Source organism: Phascolarctos cinereus, unplaced genomic scaffold, assembly GCF_003287225.1.
Source record: "Phascolarctos cinereus isolate Bilbo 61053 unplaced genomic scaffold, phaCin_HiC Scaffold_1;HRSCAF=81, whole genome shotgun sequence".
Classification (NCBI taxonomy): domain Eukaryota; kingdom Metazoa; phylum Chordata; class Mammalia; order Diprotodontia; family Phascolarctidae; genus Phascolarctos; species Phascolarctos cinereus.
Window position 1 is genome coordinate 103,504,911 of NW_027555514.1, and position 25,401 is coordinate 103,530,311.

Sequence of the window (25,401 nt, forward strand, 5' to 3'; positions counted from 1 at the left end):
AAGAATGAAACACCTCTGCTCTTAAGGAACTTATATTCCATTGGGGAGACAAGCATATGGATAAATATATACAGAATAAATCTAAGGAGAATAAATACAAGGTAGGTAGGGAAGATACCAGCAGTTAGATGATGAGGAAAGGCTTTATGTAGAAAGTAGTGCTTGAGTTATGTGTTCCATGAGGGAGAGGTGAGGGTAGGATAGCCTGGACATAGGAGATGGCCCATGCAAAGACATCGAGATGCTTTGCCACTAAAGAGAAGTCCAGTTTGGCTAGGTTATGATGATGCCATTGATAGGTCTTTCAGTGTTTTCTGAGATTTTCATTTCGTTAATCTTATTTTTTAATGTGTGCTTTTTAAAATTTTTAAGCAAATCATAAAAAAGGACGTCTAGTCAACAAAGGTGTTTGCTACTTTCAAAGATGTCCAGCACAGAGTCTGAATTGAAAAGAATTTCTTAATTGATGGTAAAGGCCTCCAGATATTCCTATCTGTGGATTACATTGTACCAATTGCATTAAGCCTTAGAACGTTTTAGTGCATTCTGAGTGATATCTTAAATCACTCAAAAGAATTTGGCCTAACTATTCAACAGGAAAACCGAGTCAGCAAAGAATATTTATTTCCCACACTATGATAGGCAGTTGGATTCTTGACCCATACAGCTTGTCCATCATTATGTATGTTTTGGGCAAACGCTATGTTTGGACAATGAACTGGACCCAGAATTAAATCAGAAGAGGAAAGTTGACTGAATTGCTAATGGGAAGTTCCAGTTTTTTTAAATGATGTCTTGTTTGTCTCTGAAACAGTGGCTAATCTTATTTTACAATATTCTTCCAATGAATATTATATGATTTTGAATCATGAAATAACACAGCTTCCAAAGAATTAAAAGTTTCCAAAATTGCAGATCAAAGGACAGTAGAGATGTACATGGAAGGATCAAAAACCCGATAAAGAACTGAGTGGGTGAAGTAGATTTATGAAAGATGTTTTCAGAGACGTATATGAACAGAAAAAGAGTCACATTGCAAAAGCAATGAATAATATTGTACAGGGCAACATGGCATAGGTTTATTACAATCTATACCATCTTAGGACATATATCAGTGAGCTCACAGACCTGTAAAAGTAAAGAATAAACAGTAATAATAGAAAGATAAATTTAGCAAATTCATTTGACTAAGCCATGAGTTAACACTTTGAATTTTTAAAAAATTCTTGGCAGTAACAAAGTGGACCTTGACACAAAATTGGATCAAATCTGGTTGTTTTGTTTTAGACAGATTCATTGCTTTGGGGTTATTTAGGGAAGGACTTTTGTCTAGCGTCTCAATGAAGTGCCATATATTACTTATATAGGGAAAGGATTCTCCATCCCCCCTCCCCCCATTTTAAGGAAAAATCTCACAGAACTTTCATTTTCCCCCTCTAGCTACTTTGTAACTGAATGATTTAATAGGTTGATAAAAGCGGTTATTAAAAGTTCATCTTTTAAAAAAAAAACTCGACACAGACTTTTCAGAATTGGAAAGAATTTGGGGACATGATAGATTTGAAGAAATAAATAATGTTGGATCAAACTGTTGAATCTAATTGGCAGCTTCATCATTAGTTGACAAACTTTTCGTTTAATTATATAAATTTTAGCAGTAAGAAAGCTTTAAAAGTTTCCAGAAACAATGTACTGTGACATTCATATGCAGTGCTAGTTTATTAATACAGCATTGTAATGTTATACTTCATTTATCTGATATTCAGCACATCTCCCAAATAAAAAAAAACTGATCTCTGGGAACTTCATATAACTGTCATAGAAACATAGAACAGAAGTCATGCGCTTTATTCCCCAGCTCAGAGCAGTCTTTATTCAGTTTTAACATTAAATACTACAAAACTTAGATACATACTTTCTAGCTTATGGCACAATAGAAGCTGCTGCAAACTGAGAGAGTGGCCTGGAACCTCTTTGAGGTATACAAAACGATAGCAGGAGCATCTTAGGATTTTTGAGCTTAGGATTTAGAACTTTAGGCATCATGTAATCCATTCCCTTCATTTTATCGATGAGAAAACTAAGGTTTATTAATCTTGTTGATTACCAAGAATTAAGTAGTTACTTTGTAGAAGAATATTAACTGTGGTAATAATAGTGATAGTGATAATAATAATAATAGCATGTATATGCTTTAAAATTTACAAATATTATCTAATTTTATCTTCATAACAATCCTCAGAGGTTAGGTGCCATTATTATTTCTATTTTATAGATGAGGAAATGATGCAAACAGAGGTTAAGTTACTTGCCTGAGGTCAAACAGCTAGTAAATGTTAGAGGCCAAATTTGAACTCAGATCTTCCTGACTCCATTCCAGCAGTCTGTCCATTGTGCCGATGACTGTTTTTAAGGCTTTTTCAGGGGAGCTAGGAGTTCCAAGAAGTGGAAAGGGAGAGCAACTCAGAGAGGAAATGGGAGATGGAATGTCATGTACAGAGAGGAGCAAATGGAGCAGTGTGGCTAGAGCTTAGAGTTCATGAAGGAGTTTGTATTTTAACCTAAAAGCAGTTCCTGGAACTTCTTGAACAGACAAATGACATGGTGAGACCTGTGCTTTGGGAATATCAATTTGGCAGCTTTGTAGAGTGCATGTTGGAGACGGAAGAAATTGGATTTGGTAAAATCAACTAGTAGGAGAGAATATGGGTTCAAGAAATGTTGAAGAAGTAGAATTGACAAGACTTAGTAAATGACTGGATATTGGAAGGGAGGGAGTGAGGAATGGGAATGAAGGATGTTTCTAGTTTGCTAATCTGGCTACTTGAAAGAACTGAAGGTGCCATCAGTAGGAATAAAGAGGTTAGGAAAACAGGTGAATTAGGGGGTATTTGTCTTGGACAGGTTGAGTTTGAGATCTCTCTGGGGCACTGAGGTGAAGATATCTAACAGACTCTGTTGGTGCTGAATTATAGTCCAGCAAAGGAACATGGGCCAGCTAGCTAGATTTGGAAGTCATCTGCATACAGAAGATGATTGAATCCATGGGAGCAGAGCACATCACCAAGAGAGGAGAGAAAGGGAGTGGAATCTGGACAGAACAGCATAGCAGAGGTGATGTAAGGACTTAGAGTGATCTGTTAGACAGGTAGAAGAGGACGATGCCAGAGAAGTGCCAAGAAAACCAAGGCAGGAGAGAGGAGCAAGAAAGAGAGAGTTGTTGGTCAGCAATGTCAGGTGCCACAGAGAGATCAAGAAGGATGAAGCCTGAGAAAAAGCTACTGAATTTAGCAATAAAGAAGCAGTTGGTGCCCTTGGAAAAAATATTTTTTGTTTAGTGGTGGGGACAAAAGCCAGATTAAAAGGTAAACCCAGAGGTGAGAAAGTAAAGGCAGTTAATGTAGCTTAGAGAGGTTGAGTGACTCTGTCAGAATCACAAAGCTAATTAGAGACAGAGCTTGGGGTCTACTAACTCTAGTCAGTGGGCTTTCTACTTTGCTGCTTCCTTTGGGCGAAGAGAAAGCCAGTACACATTCCTGAGCCCCAGGCCCCCAGCTTCACAGCTGGTCATATATCTCTAGCCATCCTGAAGAGCTGAATTTCCTATTGATCTCATCAAGCCCCAGGAACTTCTCTCCAACAATTCCAACAGAACTTTGATATTTTTTCCCCTTCATATTTGAAATATATACTACTTTTTCTTTTTCTTTTTTTCTTTTCTTTTTTTAATGCTGGCAAGCCTCAAACTAGCTGCCTATTTAGAAACATAATAATGCATTCCTAGTAAGATTCCTCCATTCTGAATTAGGGTTTGTAGGTTAGTCTGGAATTTTTATCTTCAGTTAGCTCTTGATGAATGATTTAATTGATGAGAAGCAGTTTCATATAATTCAAAATGGAAATCTAGAATCATTAAAAAAAACAAACCCAAAACCTTTTTCTTGTTAAAATCAAGGCTTTCTTAGAATATAACAGTATGTACTAATAGTACTAAAATGTTTTTTACTTGAATACTTGACAAACCCTCCACTATTAGCAACAAGTCGATAGGGTGGTAGAGAGAAATACCTAAGAGTTTTGATATCTCTTTCTTGAATAAAAACACCATAAAAATGGAAACATAGCTATATCCATTAAAACGAAGTCTCTACTACATGGGATTCTTTGTAGAATTGATGGAAAACCAGAAGGACTTGAGTTTTGTTTAAATTCTACCACTAACTAGCTCATCACTTAACTTATCAGGACCTCAGTCTGTAAAAATAAGAAAGGGTGGAACTACGGTTCTCTTCATTGTCTTAGCTTCACATTGTCTTAGTTTCTTCCTGGAAACTAGTTTGAAAATCTCCTGGCTCTACCACATTGGGCTACCATTATCCTAATGGTACGTTCTTTTGTTTTGCTAGGTGTATTTTCAGATTTAAGCATGCCAGATAATTTTATACCTAGGATACAGCTTTGTACATAAGAGATCTATAATGAACATTGACCTTTTTTTTGCAAATTAAAGTGTGAAATATTTTGATGACTCCTATTCTCTTTCTCTTTTTTCTTCCAGTGTTTTTTGAAAGTGTGAAATCAGAACTTAGAAATGGATCTTCACAATATTCTGATATTTCTGATTCAGAGGAATCTGGGCCTGATTGCACTGTTCAGGTAAAACCTTTTGCATTGCTAAAGGAAATATTGGGGACGGGGGAAGATCAAAATGAAACCATCTTATCTCAGTTTGAGGATAAATACTGTGCTTTCCAAAAGGTGTGTATTTTTGACTTTTAGGACAGTGGCATTAATTATAGATGATAATCCAATGTTTAAGACTGCTAAATATAGCTTTATATCAGGTTTATCTATAAACTTTATCTTAAAGAAAACAGAGTTTTATTTGTTTTCTTCTTTTTCTTAATTATTATTTTAAATTTCTTATTCAGGATTCCCTTGTACATAAAAGAATACTGTCAGGCTACCATTACATTTTAAATATAATTTTATAGTAATTATCATATATTTGGACAGAATTAAAGTTAAGTGACAGAATCTCAGCTCTGGGAGGGAGCTCAGAGGTCATCAGATCTAGTCCAACAGGAATAAGCGTCACTGCTGTAATATCCCTGACAAGGGCGGGTCTTCAGCCAGAGAAGGGAAGTGCAAGTGTACTCCCTCCTGAGACAGCCCATTCCACTTTTGGACCGCTTGAATTGGTGGGGAGTTTTTCTTTACGTTGAACCAAAAATGTGTTTTTCAACTTCCAGTGCTTATTCCTGGTTCTCCTCTCTTGCACCAAGCAGAACAGGTCCTCTTTTTTTTCTACCTTTTAACTATCCTATCTCTCCTGATCCCCCACATTTTCTCTTCTTCAGTCTAAATATCCCCAGTTCCTTCAACTGATCCTCATATGGTTTGTTTTTCAGTCCTCCCATCAACCTTGGCTGTTCTCTGCTGTCCTTTCTTGCTTTTCCATGTCCTACCTAAAATGAAGTGCCTGGTGTGGAACACAGTACTCCAGATGTGGTCTGCTAAGGCAGTAAACAAGGAAACTCATCTTCCATGCTCTGGATACCATGCTTTCCTTTAACCTAGGATCATATTAGCTTTTCTGGCTGCCATGTTACATTGTGGCCTCCTTATGAGCTTTCATTGCACTGTTTCCCAGATGTTTTTTCACAGGAGCTCTAGTTTAATATGTGTTCCCTACTAGCCTTTACTTTGTTCAGTTCATTTAATATAGTTAATAACCAAATTGTAGAATGTTACATGTAGCCCTACTAAATTTCAACTTATTGGAGTCAGCACTGTGTTCTAGCCCATTAAGATCTTTTTGGATGCTAATTCTATTATTTACTGTGTCTAGTTTGATGTTGTTTGCAAATTTGACAGACATTACATCTGTAATTTATGTGATTGATGAACATGTTAAACGTCACTGGCAAGTAGCTGAGCTATTCTACTAGTGATCTCTATAGGTGATGTTTTGTGCTGCTAAATATAATTTTCTTTGGGTCTAGCCATTCAGTCTAATTGTACATCTCTTCATCTTGTCCAGAAGGAAATTAAGTTATTCTGGCCTGACCACTTCTTGATGAAATCTTCCCTTTCTCTTTTAATGATACCTTCTAGAATTTTTCAGGAATCAGGCAAGCTGGACAGCCGGTAGTATAGAAACTTTACTGTTTTTTATTTTTTAAAAATCCAGATAGCATTTATTTTTATGCTTTTCATTTTCACAAAGATCACCAGTAGTTGTTTGACAATCATATTTCTCCTGTCCTGGATGTAGTTCATCTGGGTTTGGTGATTTGAACCCCTCTTACCTGTCCCTCATTTATCTTGAATTTATATTCCGTTTTATTCGAGAGTAATTAAAACACCTTTGATAATTTTCAAGTTGAAGAGTGAAGATGTGTGTTTTAGGAATATGAATTTGGCAGCTCTGTGGAACAGTGATATCAAACTCAAATAGAACAGATCACAAATTAACATTATCTTTGTTTTATTGTATTTTTATTTATTTTGGTAAACATTTTCCAGTTACATTTTAATCTAGTTCTTACACATATTGTAGGTCAAGTTTGACACCTAGTGTAGAGGGTGGAGTGGAAGTCAGAGAGTATAAAAACAGGGAAAACTTCGTGTACGTGTAAGGGTGATGAGGTTTTGTACTAAAGTAGAGGCTGTGTGAGTGGAGAGAAGAAGCTGGAGATGAGATATTGTAGAAGTTGAACTAACAAGACTTAAATAATAGAATATGAGAGGTGATAGAGGGCAGAGACAATTATTACTGTTAAGGTTGTAAACTTAGTGATTGGAAGGTGATGTCTAAGGCCGTGGGTTTTATTTCTGGTGATCTTTTTGGATATTGACTCTTGTTAGCCTTCTTTATGTGTCATGAAATGTACTTTTTAATCACATCTAGTTTGGCAGTTGGATGTGGACAGTTTTTCCCCATAGTCTCTATTTTCAGTTGAAGTCCTTCTTGTTCAGCTCCATAAGATTAGTAAATGTATGTTTATTGGCCTTTGTTAGGCATGCTCCATCCCTGGCCAAAAGCCTGTCTTTCCTCTATTTTTAGGTTCGGTCCGTAAATCTAAATTACATTTTCAGATTTCACCTTTTTAGTTAGTGACTTCTCAAATCTGCTTTCCACTTCTGAATTATCAGCCTCTATCACAGCAGTAATAAAAATGCCACCTGTGTGCACTAACATTTTCAGTTTGTTGTCCAGAAGCTTGCAGTTCTCAGCAATACTTTTTAAAAATTTCATATATTTTATATATATTTCATTAAATTATTTATTGTTATAGAAAAATGATTTTACCAGGGAAGAATCAGAAAGCTCAGGTGATGAAAAGAAACAAAAAATATCTTCAAATTTTAAGGAGCAATCTGAAATGGTGATGAACGTGTATCAAACTAACAAGAAGCCATCTAAAAATGAAATTCCAAGTAAAAGGTAGGCCTTCTGGTGTGGATTGGGTTTTATTGTATTGGAGTGTAGTGACATTTCAAAGAAGAAATCAAGATTTTATTCTGTGTTGCTTCTTTTTAGGGAATGTCCTACCTCGACCAGCACAGAGGAAGAAGCTATTCAGGGCATGCTGTCTATGGCAGGATTGCACTATACTACCTGCTTAACGAGGCAGATACAAAGCACAGACTACCAAGCTGAAAGAAGCTCTCTTCAGGAACACAACAGCTGCCATAGGAGTAACCATGACATTAGACAGTTGTATCAGTCCCATAAGCCAGTGGAATGTGGTAAGCAATGTCATAATGATCTTTGAGCCAACATACAACTGAACTTCATAGAGCAATAGTCCCAGTTTTGATTGAAAGTCATGAGTCATGCTTTATCCAGTCATATTGGTACAGGCTCTTAAAATACCAGTCACACGTGTCAACCTTTGAATTCCCTTTCAGTTCCAGCTTTATCTATGTCAATTGCTAAATAAGTAGGGGCAGAATCAAGAGGACATAGAAAACAAAGTGACGTGATAATAACTATATTCTTAGATTCCAGGTTTCCAGCAAAATGGTTCATTTCTTGTAATCTCAAGGATGAGGTTACCAAAGCTGACATTTCTACCTTTATCCTGTATTGTATTTGTCAAAGCCAAATATCCCCTTCTTTCTTTCATAGGACCTTGCCCCACCATCCATTCCATTTCTTTCTCTCAAATTCTTAGTCTGTCTTTTCCCTTCTGATTTTTTAAGACAAATAAACAAACAAAAAACCCTTCCCTTGACCTGGATGCCTCTTAAGCTAGCATACTGTCTCTCCTGCATTGTTAGACTTGTAGAAGAAGTAGTCAGAACTCACTACCAAGTCACTCCATAACCCTTGACAACCTGGAGAGCACACTAACCTACTCAACTTTCTCGTGCAGGTCACCATTCACCTTCTAAATACCAGATCTTGGCCTTTTCCTTGTTCTTATCCCTCTTGACTCTCCTGTAGCATTTGACACTGTTGATTACCATCTTTTTTCTCCTTGCACCCTTTGTCACTGCTTTCACTGCTTTTTCTGGTTCTTTTCCTATGTGACTGACTTTTCAGCTTTGCTAATTCATCTTCCAAGTTCTTCCTCCTGCCCTACTTCAAGGTGCCCTGCAAAGCTTAGTCCTTAACTTTCTTTTTCTCCCTCATGTATATTCTCTTGGCCGCTTTAGCCAGTCCTGTGATTTCAATGATCACTTCTTTGCATGTGATTTCCTCAGCCCCAACCTCTCCTAAGCAAGCACATATTGTCACCAGGATATCTTCAAAACTAGTGAAACTCAACATTTCCAAAAATGCACGCATCATCTTCCTTCTAAATACTGCTTTTTCTGATTTTCTTTCTGTCCACCCTGCATCTGAGCCTTTCTGTAAGTTATCTCCCCTATTAAAATGTCATTTTGAGAGCAAGATTGGTTATTGTGCTTTTCTATTTGTATCCCCAGAACATAGCACCATGCTTTGAACATAGTAACTGCTTAAAGAATACACATTCATTCATTCATATCACCACTTTCCCAGCCACTGAGGCTTAATTTTGGAATTAATTTGGACTGTTTCTTCCTTCTTAACGCTTTTGCCCCATCCAGTCATGTTTTAAAAAGTCATTGACAGCTCTTGTTTTGATACCACACATAGACATATGAGCCTCTAAGAGATGAGTTGATTAAAGGGCATAGCTTTATGCAGTTTTACAGCCAAAGTGACTCTAGCAGTTATCTCTATGCAAGTTATTCTCAGATCCATATGCCTAGCCCCCTAGATTTTCTCCTGAGTTACTATCATACATTACCAGCTGCCTCAAACTCTGGATGTCTTTTAGGCACATCAAACTTAATATGTCCAAAACAGAATCCATCTTTCTCCCCACAACTGTTTCTTCTTTTGAACTTTCCCATTGGTGTGGAGGGCATCACCATCTTCCCAGTCAGCCAGGTTCCCGGTTTTAATGTTGTTCAGTTTTCTCCCCAAATCCTCTTCCTGCTCATTGAACTCTGATGCCTTCCTGTTAGCAGCAGAATCAGCTAATTAAAGTTTTTCTGAACCTAATCCCTTCCTGTGTTTCCAGTCCTCAGTCTTCTCACAATCTACAATTCAGCGACCCTAGCCTACCATGTAATTCCTTGGATGTAATTGTGCTCCATCTTCATCTCTTTGCCTTTACTTCATGGTTTGTCTGGCTTCCTTCCAGCCTCCGCTCAAGTCCCACCTTGTGCAGAAGGATCCAGTTACTGCCGTATGACTTCTGTCTTCTCAAGATAGATTAACGCATATCTTGTATTTACTAAATTATTTACATGTTATCTCCGCCATTAGAGTGTATTCTTTTTGAGGACAGGGATTGTTTTTGTATTCTTAGTGCTTAATACAGTGTCTGGCACATGGCACTGGATAAATGCTTGTTGACTGACTGATTGCCTTAATTATATGGATCTGTTCCTACAGAAATAGAAAATCCTACCAATTATGCCAGCTCATCACTGGTTACATTTTTGAAGGACAATGAATAGTTTAACAACTTTAGGTCTTCTCAACTGGAGTAATCCAGAAATTGGCAGGTTACTTTTTTTACCCAGTAGTTCTCAGTAGCAAAAACATACCCTTCAGTTCTTCAGTTTCTTCCTGTTTACTACTCTTTATACACCAGTAATATTTTGAGAAGATATGTGAAGAACGAGGCCAGTAACTCAGCTGAACTAAATAATTTTGAGAATGATCTTCATCATTTTATTTCAGTGCTGTCAACAATCATTGTATATGTGTATGTTGGGAAGATCCCCAAAGTTGTTGGTTATTGTGAACATCTAAGCTTTTGGATGTTTTTGTCAAGAAATCCTTCTCAGAATTGATGAGTATCAGGAGGGAAGTAAGCCAGATTGGTAGTCCAGGCCGAAAAACCAATTTGCTGAGCTCTTGATAGCTTTCTTCATTTCCTTTGTATTCATTTTAAAAAATCTTTTGAAAGTCATTTCACATTATGGAAATGTCAGTAATAACACAATTCAGGTTTCATACTATGTATGGTTTGCCTGGCATGGGGAATAGACTCCTTTTTTTCCTTTCTTTTCTTTTCTTTCTTTTTTTTTTTTTGAGAGGGTAACTAAAAATCTCAATACCCCCTTCTTTGTTCTTGATGAAGTGCTACCTGAGAGTAAATTGGAAAAAAACAAAGCCAAATTATTAGTCCCTCCAAATAATGTTATTTGTTCCTATGCTTCTTTTAGGGTAAATGCTCATTTCCCAAATTGCAGAAACTATTTTTTTATACGAATATTTTACACATTCATAAGAAGGACTCTTTCAGGAAATACCACAAAACTCTTATATAGGAGTTAATGGTGTAAATCTCTCTGTTCTTTTCTACTGTCAGTAGATGGCTTCAGTGGATTCATGCAGTTGTAATCCAGCTTGAGAACTGACAAAGTAATTTGAATGTTGCGTAGCGACCCTAATAAAAGGACATTTTCTTTTGAAAATGTGAATGAATAGCTGACTTATTAATATACAATAAATATAACATTAGTACAGATTGTTTTCTATTTTAAACATTTTCTGAAATCCTAAAAGATAGTTCTGTCTTGTTGTTTAATTAAAACTTCTGGTTTTAGGTCACATTAAGACAGAGGAACAAGAATTGGGGACTTCATCCTGGGTCAGGCAGTTTACGACTTCCAGGTTTAATTCTCAGGTATGTCCAAATTTTGGAGCTTTTTTTCAGTTAATCAGTTAACAAGTATTTAAGTACTTACAATGTGCCAGGCACTTTTAAAGAAACTACAAAGTTATAATTTACTTAGATTTTTACTTTTGTGGTATAGGTGATTAGTAACTATGAGATTTGGGAAATTAAAATGTTACAGCATAGGCATTATTGAACAGCTACATTTTTATTGATACATGACCATGCTGCTCCAATTTTCAATAAGCAAATGTGTGCTTAAGAAATAGTGATCATACAACATGACTGATGTGGAAATATGTTTAATGTGATTGTACATGTATAACCTGTATTAGATTGCATGCCGTCTTTGGGAGGGGGGAGGAAAAGAAGGGGAAAAAGATTAGAACTCAAAATCTTACAAAAGTGAATGTTGAATACAAAAATAAATAAGATAAAATAAAACAAACTGTCAGTAACAAAAAAAAAGAAAAAAGAAATAGTGATCATAGTCATTATCATTCATTACCAGTAAGAAAAACTGTCAGCCCTAAGCTCTGGGGAACATAATTTCAGTGTCATTGGAATAACTTAAACATGAGGAAATCTTGCTAATCTCCAAACTAGAGTTGATATTGCCTTAATAATGTGTACCTACATTTATGATCTTATCACATAGTCAGAAACTATAGGAATGAAAAAAGGCAACAGCAGTAACCAGGTTCATCTGTGTTTATTTACTCTGGGGAAAAGGGAAGGAAGAGGAGAGGGGAAGTATAGCCCTCATTTTCCTGAAGAAGTAGTAGGGGTTATGGCGGATGGGGATTTGTGATAGCAAGAATGATGATATTGATAGTAATGACAGCTGAAATGTAATATTTAGTAAAGTCAAATTGCTAAAGAATGATTGACGTCCTTTTATAATGAAGTAAGGGAAATACAATTTACTAATATTAGTTATAATGTAGAAATCATCTGTAGTTAATAAACTTTGCTCTTACATCAGCGAAAGTATCATAAAATTTTTTTTAAAAGAGGAAAGATTTTATTATACTACAGATGATTAATATTTGTAAATTAATTCCATCTCTTAAGAGGGAAATACTACTTTTTTAGCTTAATTTTTCCAGTAACAAAAATTTATTTTTATCTTCTCTCCCAACCCCCATTGAAAAAAGAGAGAAAAACAAAAATCTTGTAATAAATATGTATAGTCAAAACAAATTCCTTTGTTAGCCATGTGCAAAAATATGTCTTATTCTTCATCTTGTATCCATTACCTCTCTGTCAGAAGCATGGGTAGCAGATTCATTATTACCCCCACCACTTCTTCATGTGACTCTTGATCGCTTAGATTTCTTCGTTTAGATATCTCCTATCTATCCTTGAATATCTTTTGATTGAGGAATTATAAATTTGAATTAATTTTTTATCTATCTTGGAAATGAAATACTTGCTGCAAGGATTTTTTCCCTCCCAGTATGGTTTCCCTTCTAATTTTAGTTGGCATTCATTTTATCTGTGCAAATGCTTCTGAATTTTGTATAATCAAAATTGTACATTTTATCTTCTTTGGTCTTCTCTGTCCCTTATTTAGTTATGAACTTTTCCCCTATCCAGAAATGCAAAAGATAATTTCTTACTTGTTCCTTTTGTAAGTAGTATTTCCCTCACTATGAGACAACAAGTGTGGTTTACTTATTCCAGAAATCTCATATTTAACAAAGTGTTTATATTTAGGGGGTGCATGGGTATTATATTTAAAAAGCATTGATATCATTTGTACCAATTCCTTTATTGAAGAAATATGCTTTATATATTGTCAGATAAAGTGACTGTTGTTTTTCCCTAACTGATTGACTTTGTTAGAATAGAATGTTCATTTGCTTAATGGCCAGGAAATACGTTTAGGAATGACTGGTGTGAAAAGAAAAGGTATCAATAAAACTTTTTAAAAAAATTATTTTAAGATATGCTTCAGAGTCAGTAATTAAATCTCTTAACCATACTTGCTCATTCACACCCTTGGGTTGTGATTTCAGAGTGCTTCATTTCCATAAGTTTACAAGCTAGGGAAATTAAGTGTTAAGAAATAATATTAAAGAAGTTTATAGTAATGTGTTTATTTTGCCCTATTCTTATCCTGACAGTTGGCACTTAAGATGTCACTAATAAGAGCACAGAAGCAGGGACGTATTGAGTGTTTGAGCATTGTTGCCCTTATTGGAATAAGTTTCATTATCTCTAATATTTATTCCCTAAACTTAGGTAATCAGCATAGGTTGTCACAACTCTCTGTCTTAACTCACAGGAATATTTAGAATAGTCTTGACTTAAGATTCCTTTATTTTGGTAATAATTCCATAGCAAGCACAAGGAATTCTGTTGTTCTTTTATTTTATTTTCAGTTCCACATTCTTTCCTTCCCTCTACTCCCTTCCCATTGAGAAGACAAGAAATATGATACCTCTTATACATGCAAAGTCACGCAAAACATATTTTCACATTAGCCATGTTGCCAGAAAAAAAAGCAAGAAACATGAAGTGAAAAAATAAACTTTAGTGTGCACTCAGACTTCATCAGTTCCCTTTCTTGGAGGTGGATAGCATTTTTCATCATGGGTCCTTTGGAATTGTCGATCATTGTCTTAATAGAACTAAGTCTTTTCAGAGTTAATTATTGTTACCCTATTGCTTGTTTTGTTTTTTGGTTTGGTTTGGTTTTTTTGCTAGGCAATGGGGTTAAGTGACTTGCTCAGGGTCACACAGCTAGTAAGTGTCAAGTGTCTGAGGCCAAATTTGAACACAGGTCCTCCTGACTCCAGGGCTGGTGCTCTATCCACTGTGCCACCCAGGTGCCCTTACACTATTGCTTGTTGTGGTATGTTCTCCTGGTTCTAGCACATGGGGTCCGTAATCTGGGGTCCATGAATTTAAAAATATATGTATATTTTGATAACTAAATATAAATGAAGTCCTTTGTAATTTATGTATTTTATGCGTTTAAAAAACATTCTGAGAAGGGATCTTTAGGCTTCATCAGACTGCCTAAGAGTTCTGTGACACACAAAAAGGGTTAAGAATCCCTGAGCTAGCTAGTTCTTGTTATGAGCCAGCCCAAGTGCCGTTTTCCTTGTGTGGATTCAGCTGTTTTGCTTCCTTGGCTGCAGGATCCAGGTAAAGCCCAGAAACAGATCAAAAAGGAAGGTTCACCAGAATTCAGTCAGAAGGTTCAAAGTAGGAGTTACATAGACAACAGTGGTTCAAGCCTCCAAAATGGGAAGTGTGCACAGAATCCAAGCTTCATGCCGGGCACATGCCAGATAAGCAATAGCAGTTTTAGCCCAGAAAGGTCTGGGAGTGAAACTTCCTTTTCGTTACCGCTGCATCCAATCAAGAGACCTGCATCCAACCCACCGCCCATCAGCAACCAGGCAACAAAAGGTAAGGGGCCTTCCAGCTCTGATTCTCTTCTTCTTGCTTCCTATATAAAATAGAATATCTGTTTTACTTCATGAGAGGAATGAATAAGACGAAAGACTCTAAGTAAATACTACAGAAAGTTCTTGTAATTTTAACTGTCAAAAATAAGAGATGGATGAAAGAGCATGAGAGCAGTAGATATGGAGTGCTACACTTATAGACATGAGTATTTTAAAAAAATACGTATAATAGTCAGATTGGGGCTCCATATCTATCAGACCATGGGTACTGGACAATGAGATCAGCCAGCCTATAACCCTGGTGCTGTGTGTACCCCATAGGAAAAATAAGCATTTATATAGCACCACGTACCAGGTGCTAGACTAAGTATTTTTCAAATATTAATTTATTTGATCCTCACATCAACCCTGTGATGGTGCTATTATTATCGATATTTTACAATTGAGGGAATTGAGGCAAACAGAAGTTCAGTGACTTGCCAAGGGTCACACTGCTAGTTAAGTATCTGATGCCAGATTTGCACTCTGATCTTCCTGACTCCAGGGAACAGTGTTCTATCCACTGCACCACCTAGCTCCCTCACTGTAGGATGATACAGGGGCGAGAGTACAAAAGTACCCATGACAATTTATTAATCAGTCCTGCCCTAATACAGGAACCCATTTGGCTTTGGGATCTGCTTTGTTCTGTGATGTCCCTTAACAATGCCAAGTGGGTCCTACCTGGTATATTTTTATACACTGAGAGAACACCAGTCTTCATGAAATTCACTTTTTATTGGTGCAGAGAGCGTTTTAGGCTCTTCATTGTAGTTCTTACCCTCTTAAAACTAGCTCATATTAAATGTTTTGAGAAATTAACATTCATGACTGTAGTTGATGTCTTATAAAGAGAGAATATTTTTCTCATAAGAAAATTGAAACAGTAGTAGCTCACATTTTAATGATATTCTGTGTTACACTTTACAAAGTTCTTTCTTTATAGTATCTCTTTGATGCATCTCATTTGATGATGATACGTGAATTATTCTCATTTTGTGATTTTCTTGAGGTTACAGAGCTAGTAAGTGGTAAATCAGGTTTACTGACAAGCCTAGTGGTCTTTCCAGCTATATCTTCAAAGTGAGTCTAAAGGTGCTTTTTCACCTTAATATCATCTAAATAATGTCCATAATAAAAGGAATATTTTTATAGAAGCATTATAATTATCATCTGTTGGAAGAAGAAAAATGTGTTAGTAGTGCAAATGTAATTTAGTTTGCCTAGTCCATGTGATGTTTTGATTTCAGATGATAGGCATTTCCATGTAGAACATATAGCACGTTTGAAATGTTGCCCTTCCTTTAAAAAACAAATCCGTATTGATGAATTGTCATCTTTAAAATCCTAGTTGACATGGTGGTTAATATGTTGTAGGTAAACGTCCAAAGAAAGGAATGGCAACCGCCAAGCAGCGCCTTGGGAAGATCCTGAAGTTGAACAGAAATGGCCACGCACGCTTCTTTGTGTGATGGTAGCTGCTTTTGCTGCCACTCTCAACTTTGGAGACCAGTATTGAGGGCAATGGGGCCTGGAGCTTCTGCTGTTCCTCTGCTTAAAGCAGACTTGCATGTACAATATAAAACACTGCCTGAAGAACAAAATGAACCTGATGCTGCATTTTCACTGTGCCACACCCACTGAGCAATAACCATTGTGGACCTGGTGGGGGGGAGGATGAAGGAGGGGAGAATTTTAAAAGAGACCAGGAACCTAGGGCTGGTCTTTTGTCAGGGCTTGAGTATCATTTTGTTGTTGGTAGTGTCTTGACTTATTTTCAGTGGTAGGGTAAAGAAAGTTATCAATAATTTATTTAACAGATTTTTTAAAAAAGTTAACAGCTTTTAAATTCTTTTTTAAGCTATTTATTTGGAAGACTCGTGGGGAAGTATCTCACTAATTTAGATTTAAGAATGTGAAGGTTTTTAAATTATTTTTGATAGCGTGAGTTACATGTGGTGAAGAGCCGTAGTAACAGTAATTTGTCTGAACTCTTAAAATTTGAAATTCAGGTTAAAGTCTTAAACAGGGATTTGATGCATTAATTATTTTAAATTAAGATGTATATGAAATTCATTTTATTTTATATATTTTGTGGTGTTTTTTTTTTAAATAAGCTATTAGCTTGGCTTTTTCTAACTTCCAAGTTGCATATTGTCATCCAGGTTAATTACCTTTTTCCATCTTCTTTCTCTGCTGTCCATCGTTTTGTGACAACCCAACAAGAATCTTTGTTTTACAGGGAAACAACTTCAATATCCTACGCTTTCCAAAAAAAGAAAGAAAAAGAAATACCTTGTGAAGAAAACAAACAAAACCCAAACCTCCTTTTTCTCACTTTGACAATTGTGATTTTCTACTTAGGTAGAAAAAAATAGACATCTTGAATTTTCATTTGTGCTTTTGATGTTAGGTCCCAAAGAAACTGCTATTTAATATCTTTTCCTTGTTCAGAAAAGAACAATATGATTGGTGTAATTTAGTCATATTAGTATTTGTTTAAATACATTTATAGCTACAATGGGTTCCTTTTGTAATTTTGTTGCAAGGGGGGGGTGGGTTAAGGGGAGAAGAAGAGGGAGTCAGGAATAACACCTGCCTTACAGGCTGTTCTAACAAGTTTTAAAAAATATTATATCCTAACTGTTGGGGGGGGTATGATTTGACCTGCAGTGTATATAAAGCTATATTATTAAGACCTATCAATCATAATAGGCTTCTAATATATTAAATTGTAGAGGAGCCAACGGTATTGAAAGAAGTAAGGTTGATTGTTTAATCTTGTAACCTTTTAAGATTGATTTTGGTTCTGAGTTTGAGATGAAGTTGGTGCCTCCTGCAATTTACTCCTTCTTGACTTTGCCAATACATAAAGAAGATGAGACCTAATTTTTAAAGTAAATATCTGTCTGCTTTATACACACTTCTTACTGGATACCAATTTTCAGTTGCTTGTTAATAGCTTATATTTTTCAATTGATATTTTTTAGTAACAATTTAAATACTGAACATCTGATGTTGGAGTGGAAAAGTAACTGTTTTTGTTTCTGACAAAGAGGGCATTTTATATGTTCCAACTGAGAATTTCAAGTCTAGGCAAATGTACTGGACAGGCTTTATTTTTATGATGAAGAGCTATGGCCATGTAATTGATTCATGTTACTTTCATTCAGCAAGCAGGACGGACTTATTTTTTTGTGCTGTAATTTCTACTGATGAGCTAAAACAAGCAGATCTATGTCTCCTTTCAGATTTACATTTACGTTTTCAGAAGAGTAGCAGTTCTTTTATCCCATCTTCTTTCCAAAGTTTAAAGGAGTAAATTGTAAATAGGTGATTGATGAATTTGCCTTCCTTGGTTATTCCAAGCCCAAAATGACTTGGTTCGAGACTGATCCATTTCTGGTTGTCAGGGAGAAGAATCTATCAAACGTCAGATGTCTATAAAGAGCTCATTTTAAGCTGTGTCCACACTATGCCAAAACAACTCGTTGAGAACTGAATTATTCATCAAGCCAACTAGTTGATTATTTTTTCTACATGATGCCAAAAAACTGGTTTGACTGATCTTTTCTCCCACTGAAATGAAGTAGTATTTTGGTTTTGTATAGACAGTGTTTTAGTGTCAGGGATAGATTACAAATAGATTATTGCCTGTCAAGAAATAACTTTAAAACTGATTTTTTTTTAAAAACTGAGATTAGATGCTGATCTAATTTGTATCTGCAGTTATAGGTATTTGTAGCTGCCTAACTTTATTTTCTTTAGCCAGATAGCCTAAAATCAAACAATTATTTTATAGATTAATACATATTCTATATTCAACCTTTATATACTTTGACTATGAGTAAATAACTATGAGTAGCCAGCATGTAAATTCTGAAAATGAACTTCACTTAATAGAATCAAGTCGCCATCCCCAAAGTAATTCTAGTAACTAGATACTTTAGTTAAAAAGATGCCTCTACTAACCACTGCAGCTGAAATGGGAATTGTATGTTTCTGAATAAGGGGAACCGTAGTTACAGTTCTGTTGACTTCCTATTCAAGTCCCTTAGGGACATCGAGTCTTGCCAAGGTTTCTTGGTCTTTCATGCTTAGATCTGAAGGAGATACTGTATTTATATCTAGTGCTCAAAGTTTGCCCTTCTAAGAAGTGAGGAGTTCTAGCACAAAGATAGCCTTGCTCAAGCACCTCTTCTCGGAGACAGCCAAGAAAATTGCATTTTGTGAGACCATCCCATTATTTCCCCTTTAATTTGACAGAACCAGTGGGGTCATCTTCAACAGCCCCTTTTTTGCAACTGTCTTAAAAACTTTCATTCTTGGTGAGAGAAACATTTTATGGTTTCTCAAAGCACTGCTTTTGCAAATAGTTCATAGGCACTATGATGGGCTCAGCAAGCTCATGTAGAATAATTTTGGAGCAATTAATTAGCCATAAGCAAAGGGCTCAAGGCTTCCCAAATTTCAAGTCATGATTTTAGATACCCAGTTTTTTTATGTGATAATAGATAATGGTTTGAGTTCTCTTGTAGATTTTTTTTTCTTCTGTTAAGTTTATGTCAAATAATGCTATACCATGAAGTGATGGTTAATAACTAAACAGTAGATAATGTAGTAAAATCTACAACTTACAACTTTCTAATGGTCCAGTTTTTTGGAAATATTCTGGAAAACATTTCTTTGATCAGTATCATTTAAAGTATTATATGCAAAGAAGGAATTTCTAATCGATAAGCTGCCTATTTTTGTACATAAAGGTGAAACCATTCGTATTTATCATTAGTTGAATATTTAGTTTGATTCTAAATCTGAGACTGTCAAAAACAGTTACAATAACCAATTTCCTAACAAATGTACTCTTAGTTTACACCAGGTGAAAAGGTATTTGTCAAGACACTGGCTGTGTATTGCATGTGTGCACTCTGAGGTGGGGAAGGAGTACAAAAGGAGAAACCACAGTTCTGTCTTGGAGTGTATCTCTCTATTGAGCATTTTCATTTTTAGGCTTGCTGAAATGAAAGAATCCATGGGAAAAATACAGCACAGTTTTATTAATTTAATCTGAGACAGACCACTATAGAATGAAAAAAACAAACAAACCCAGAAATACTTGAAGTAGGAACTATGAAAAGTTGATCATTTTAATGTTTGTAACTTAAAACTAATTTTAAAAAATTGCTATTTTTATGAATGGGCACATTTTTACTATAGCATAAAAACTTTTAAGAAGTGAAAATAATGCAGATCATAACATTTATTTCCTGATGGGAAACTCGTTACCAATTTCATTATAAAGAATTCTGAAAAATCTTTAGTAAGAGGCTGCATAAAGAGATAGTTACAGTTCTTGAAAAAAGATGATACTATTTGCCCTAAGAATAATGAGGTAGTTTAAAAAATCTTAACAGTTACTAGGGTATTCATGTTCAGTTGGAGGGAAGGGGAGGTTGAGGTAGAAAAGAGGGTAGTTGGATTTTTTTTGTTGAAAAAATATATATAATTGAACAGGTATAGTAACTTTCTAAGAAGAAATGGACTGTCAGTCCCACCTCCCAGGTGAAGGTAATACTAGATTTTTAAACCATCTTGAATACTGTGATATCATTTAAGGAAATTATTAAGAACAAGGATGTTGAGAATTTAGAAGGAACACCAGCAAAGATAGTTCTGCCCGATCCCATTATAGTTAAAATTCATTTTAGTGAGGGAGAATACATTTTGTTAGACACCTGGACTCTTTTTAAAATAATCAGCCTCCCCTCCCCCCACCTTTTCCTCTTTTTTTCCCTGTGGTCTTTTTGAGGGTCTCTCCCTTTTGACGAGTGTATACTTAATAAAAGTTGATAGAAGAATTTTTTTACTCTTTGTATGGTCGCCAAAAGTAAAAGTATCTCCATGGGTGAATGACTGCAGTTTCATTTTGAGGAGGTAGTTAACAAAAGATAAATATGCAAAAAAAAAAAAAAGGCCGTGAAGTTCATTTGTTCTAGCAAACATTGAGCCTGAAGGGAGAGAGACTAACTTGGAACACAGTAGGAGATTATTGGTAGAGCTTCCCTGCCTTCAAACTGATAAAAGTATAGTATTTCCCTTTTACAGATGAAGCAACTGAGAACAGAGAATCTCTTCTGCCCCCCCCATCAGCCACATACAGCTACTTAAATACCTTTTAATAATGGAGATTAAAAGTTTCCTTCTGCAGTGTTCCTTCCATTTTGCCATGCTGTATCAGCTGTTTGTTTTTTATTGTATTGATTTGGATCCTGGAAATTAGAAGGAGGAGTAAGAGAATCGTTATTGTACCATGGTATCACAATTGAGATTTTAACAAAAGGGGAAACTGAGGCAGATCTCTACGCAAGATAGCCTTGATTAACAGGGGCGTGCTACCTGTCAATAAATGATTCCCTGGCTTGCCTCCATTAATGCCAAAGAGCCCGAGCAAAAGGACAGCTCTCCCTTTATAGGGTTTGGGGAGTACAGAGCAAGGAACACAGCAGGGTAGATGACATCATGGAATTAAGGGCAACATGGTTGATAACAGAACTGAGGTTCAGGGAACAACATGATTGTTGGGAAGTTTGGAAACGGGGGGCTAGCAATAATTCCCCTTCTCTCATGAGACTAAGAAGTACTCTTTGTTCAAGTCCAGGTATGAGAGTGGCCCAGACTTTTGGCCCACAAACCAGACATCCTTGAAGGATAGCTTGGTGATGTAAAGATATCAGGCCCAAATTCCCTTTCTGTTAGCACTCATTCTCCACGGTCAATTAAATTCCTTGAGGTAAGAAAGCTAGATTTTTAAACTTAACCCATTACAGGCCAGCTGAACTCTGAACTAAGTTTAGAGACAAAGAACCATGACTTAAGCAGTTATAGGACAAAAGTAGAGGGCAAAATCAATTACATATGAATAGGATCAATAAGAAAATGATACAGGATCAATTTTAATTTTCTCAATGTTTATAGTTAGGGGACTGAACCTAACTGAAATGGAGAAATGATTACCTTTTTCATGAGGTTTCCTTTTTCTAGTGGGGCCATGCCATTAATAATCAAACATTTGGTGTACTTGTGTAAAAAAAAAAATCTTTAAAATGGTTAAAAAACAATAACAACCCTAACAACAACAATAACTGTATCGATAAAGCAATTTGCCTCTTGTGGTTAACTGTGGTTTTACTTGTATATTCTTCCCCCTCTTCTTTCTTAAACCTTGTCCCCTTCCTAAGTTGCCTAAGAATTTGTGTCTTAATAAGGAAAAGGTGAAAATGAGGGTAAAACCTCTTAGAAACCAGTAGCACTGAATCTTCCAGCAAGTTTTTCTTCTGCACTACTTTCCTAATAAACCCTGGCTACTAGGTAGCCTTTGATGACCTCCAAGTAGTTTACCTATGCAACTTGTCATATCCCATTCATTCGTTATTTTTTTCTCTGCTACTTCAGGAAGAAGATCCCAGGAGAGGGAAAGTTTCTGTGTAAATTTTACCTTCTCCTGGTTTTATTTCGGCCACTTTTCTTCATAGGTTTAAGCTTTCCTCAAGGTATATTTGACTAGAACGCAGTGAGTTATGGTAATGGTTTTATAAGAATAAAATCACCCAGAGATGATTTTCATCTTTGGCAGATTTTATGGGGGAGCTCCTAGCAGTAAATCTACTATCTACTAAGGAGTTAACTCCCTTGCTTGAAATATTTTTTCTCTAATACTAATTTTAAAGATTAACCCTTTATTTATTTAAGATACTTACACATTACTTCCGCATTATCTAATCAGGGGCCTGAGTGTAACTCATTACATGAACCCTAGAGCTGTTTTATCTTTCAGAAGAAACTTAAACCAAACTAAGGGCCTTACAGTATAAGGTGAGGCTGCATTAAAAGCTGCAATCTCATTTTCCCCAAAAAAGAAGTTCTGAGAGAGGTGCATCACAAATCATGCAGCGGTTTGGTGGGATGTCACAGCATGCATCAGGAAATGCATCTGCGTCTTTGCAGTTGTTTTTCCTTTGGAAAAGACTTTTCTACTTTTAATATGAATTAAGCCATAATAATTTCATGCTGTGGAACGAGAGTGGAGAGCTTCACTTTAAGAGATTATATAATACAAATTTTCACATTTACTGTGAAATGACTTGACTTTGCCAGTGCTTCAGCAGGTTTTGTGGTGATATTTTGGAGAGGGGATGTGATGTTTTGTTTTTTAATCTGTGAAATTTTAAAAGGGGACAGTTGTTGGCTATGGTATTTACTAGTTTTGTAGTAATGTTTTGCTAACCTGACTGCCTTTTCTTCCCCGATGATTTTTATGGTCCAAGTTGACTGTTGCTATTCTTTCTTACTTTGGGTGTCTCTGGAGTAGTATGTTGTCTATTTGTATAGGTTGTCAGTGTGTGTGCACAGAGTGTGTCCTTTTGTTACAGAAACACACTGGGTTGCAAGTGGGTGTTTGGCTGGAAAATGGGATGCTGAAGTGTGAAGAACGTTTTTTTCAATTCATAACAGTATTTCCCATCTTTTGCCTGCAGGCAGGGAAAGTGTATGTACAGTATTTATTTTGTTTCTATTTTACTTTAAATTTGTAAGTTTTTGAAGTAGCTTACGTTGGTCATAGGGAAGGACAAGTGACATGTTTAAATTTGTATTTGGTATTCATATTTTCCAATTTCTGTACTTTTAAGATATTGAGATTAAAATTGGTATTACTTTTTGTTTTGATTTTAGCACACCAGTGTAATTTTTTTGTTGTTCCTTTTGTTTGAAAGTATAAATGCTGAAAGCTGTGTAAACTGTGTCTTTGGAAGAAAAAATTCTGAATTCTATTTCCAATTCTGACTGTGCCCCTTTACTGTCTCCTGACTCATGAGAATATTCTTTGGGGTTGTGGGAAGTGACCACAGATATAATGTATCTTAGTATTTCTGAGCATTGAAAATTAAGATTTTTTAAAAATTACCAGATGATTTCCTAAATGTTAATAAAACCCTTAATTGGGCCTAGTCTGTGACTAAATTTCAGTTAATTGAGTAGCTCTTAGGCAGAGGAATGTGAAGCATATCATAGATCCCTATAGGCATAGTGTACTCAACAGATCCTTATCGTTTAAATGAGGATTGAATTATAAATTATTCCGTTCTAGATAGTGATCTGGGACTTACTGTTAACTGGTAGCTCATAAAAGCCAGAAGTATGATATTAATATGAATTGTAGAAATGAAGATTGGTAGCTAGTTAATAACATCTCAAAAATTAGGACAGTTTGGAGTAGGCAGCCCTGGGGGTTGGGCACTTCAAGTGCCTGCTCTCTCTTCTGATCACATTTACTTTCTTCTTTTCTCCCATGAACTGTCTCCCTGCCCTTTCTTCCTTTTTTATTTTTGCTTTCTCTTCAACTCTCTGACTTCCATTTCTCCTCTCCTTTTATTCTTTTCCCTTGCCATCCCTTAATGTTGCCAGTAATACCCCAGGTATTGGTGTAAAGGATTTGCTAACTCTAATGTGGGTGTCGAGCAATTAATTACAAAAGATGCTTTGAGAGATCTCCAATGAGATTTCAGTTTGAAGTAGAAACCTGAAGGGAAGTTGGAAAAGAAAATGGCAGTCCTGGTGTGCTGTGGTGCGCTGTCACCTCTGGTATTGCCGCTGGAATTCTCTTTTTGGTGGCCCAGCTCATATCCAACGGGTAAGTGGCACGCCCCAACGATGGGGGCCCGACATGCTGAACCCCCGGCAGTTGCTGCTGGTTGCAAGGTCAGTGTAGTTCTAGGCAAGAGTAATAGTTGTCAGTCAATAAGGTGGCTAGGGCCTTCAGGCAAGGAAGACCTGAGTTCATGCCTGGGCTCAGACACTTACCAGCTTTGTGAACTTGGGGAAGTTATGTAACTTTTCTTTTCCTCAGTTTCCTTATCTGGGAAAAAATAGGAATGGACAACAGCACCTACCTCACAGGGTTGTTGTGAGTACCAAATCAAATATTTGTAAAGAGCTTAGCACGGTGCCTGGCACTACAATAGGCACCTTTTAAATGCTAGTTGGGATAGCTGCCCTAAGTTTATATATAGCTTCATACTGAGGAGTTGCCAAGTTATGAGCATGAAGACTCCAATCTTTAGGAACACTGGTGTTATGAGGGTAGATTTCACTTCCTTGTGAAGTCCTGAAAGCCCTGTTGGCAGAAGGGAAAGTATTGGTTAAATTATGTTGAAGGTATTATTTCTTGTCTGATAACACCTCCAGTGCACACTAGCTGAAAAAATTAACACTTTCCATCTGTCCAGCTTATACTCCAGTGAAACTATAGGAAATCAATTCAGTTCAACAGTTGAACCTGATCAGATAGCCCCAGAAGAATCCCGTATTAGAGGTGACACAATTTTAAAGGCACACGGATCAGTTTTGTAAGTAATAGAAGGTTGCAAAAGAATCAGGGGAAAAAATCATATTAGGCTTCATCTAAGAACTATAGTCCCTCGAGAGATTAATCAGTTAGTCCATATAATAAAAACCAAGTGGATGAAAAATGCATTTGCCCAGATTGTGACATCAAGCTGAATGTGGGAGTTCACTAAGTTGGGGTGTATGTGCACAGATGCACACACACATCTATACACACATCTATACATGTACGTCTACACACATGTATATATCTAATCTAGAGTGGATATTGCAGAAGGACGGTATGCTAGCAAAATAAGGGAAAACCAGGCTTGATTGTGTTTGGAAATTTGCCAACTGTCAGTAATTACAATCTGCTCCCTGAC

The 25,401-nt window shown here is 36.2% G+C and overlaps 1 protein-coding gene and 1 long non-coding RNA gene across 2 annotated transcripts in view; one reads left to right on the forward strand and one right to left on the reverse strand.

Annotated features, from left to right (window-relative positions):
* KDM7A (lysine demethylase 7A) overlaps positions 1 to 23,364 on the forward strand; it is a 102,230-nt gene extending 78,866 nt beyond the window's left edge. The window contains 6 exon segments of the mRNA XM_020998014.2: positions 4,559 to 4,656; positions 7,302 to 7,450; positions 7,547 to 7,755; positions 11,104 to 11,183; positions 14,324 to 14,597; positions 16,013 to 23,364. Coding sequence (XP_020853673.1) covers positions 4,559 to 4,656; positions 7,302 to 7,450; positions 7,547 to 7,755; positions 11,104 to 11,183; positions 14,324 to 14,597; positions 16,013 to 16,107 — 905 coding nt within the window. The 3' untranslated portion in view covers positions 16,108 to 23,364.
* LOC144456975 (uncharacterized) lies at positions 13,534 to 16,895 on the reverse strand. The gene is made up of 2 exons (XR_013486221.1): positions 16,810 to 16,895; positions 13,534 to 14,637 (listed from the first exon to the last, which is right to left on the reverse strand). It is a non-coding gene; the product is annotated as an uncharacterized LOC144456975 (long non-coding RNA).
* Positions 23,365 to 25,401: the final 2,037 nt, after the last annotated feature.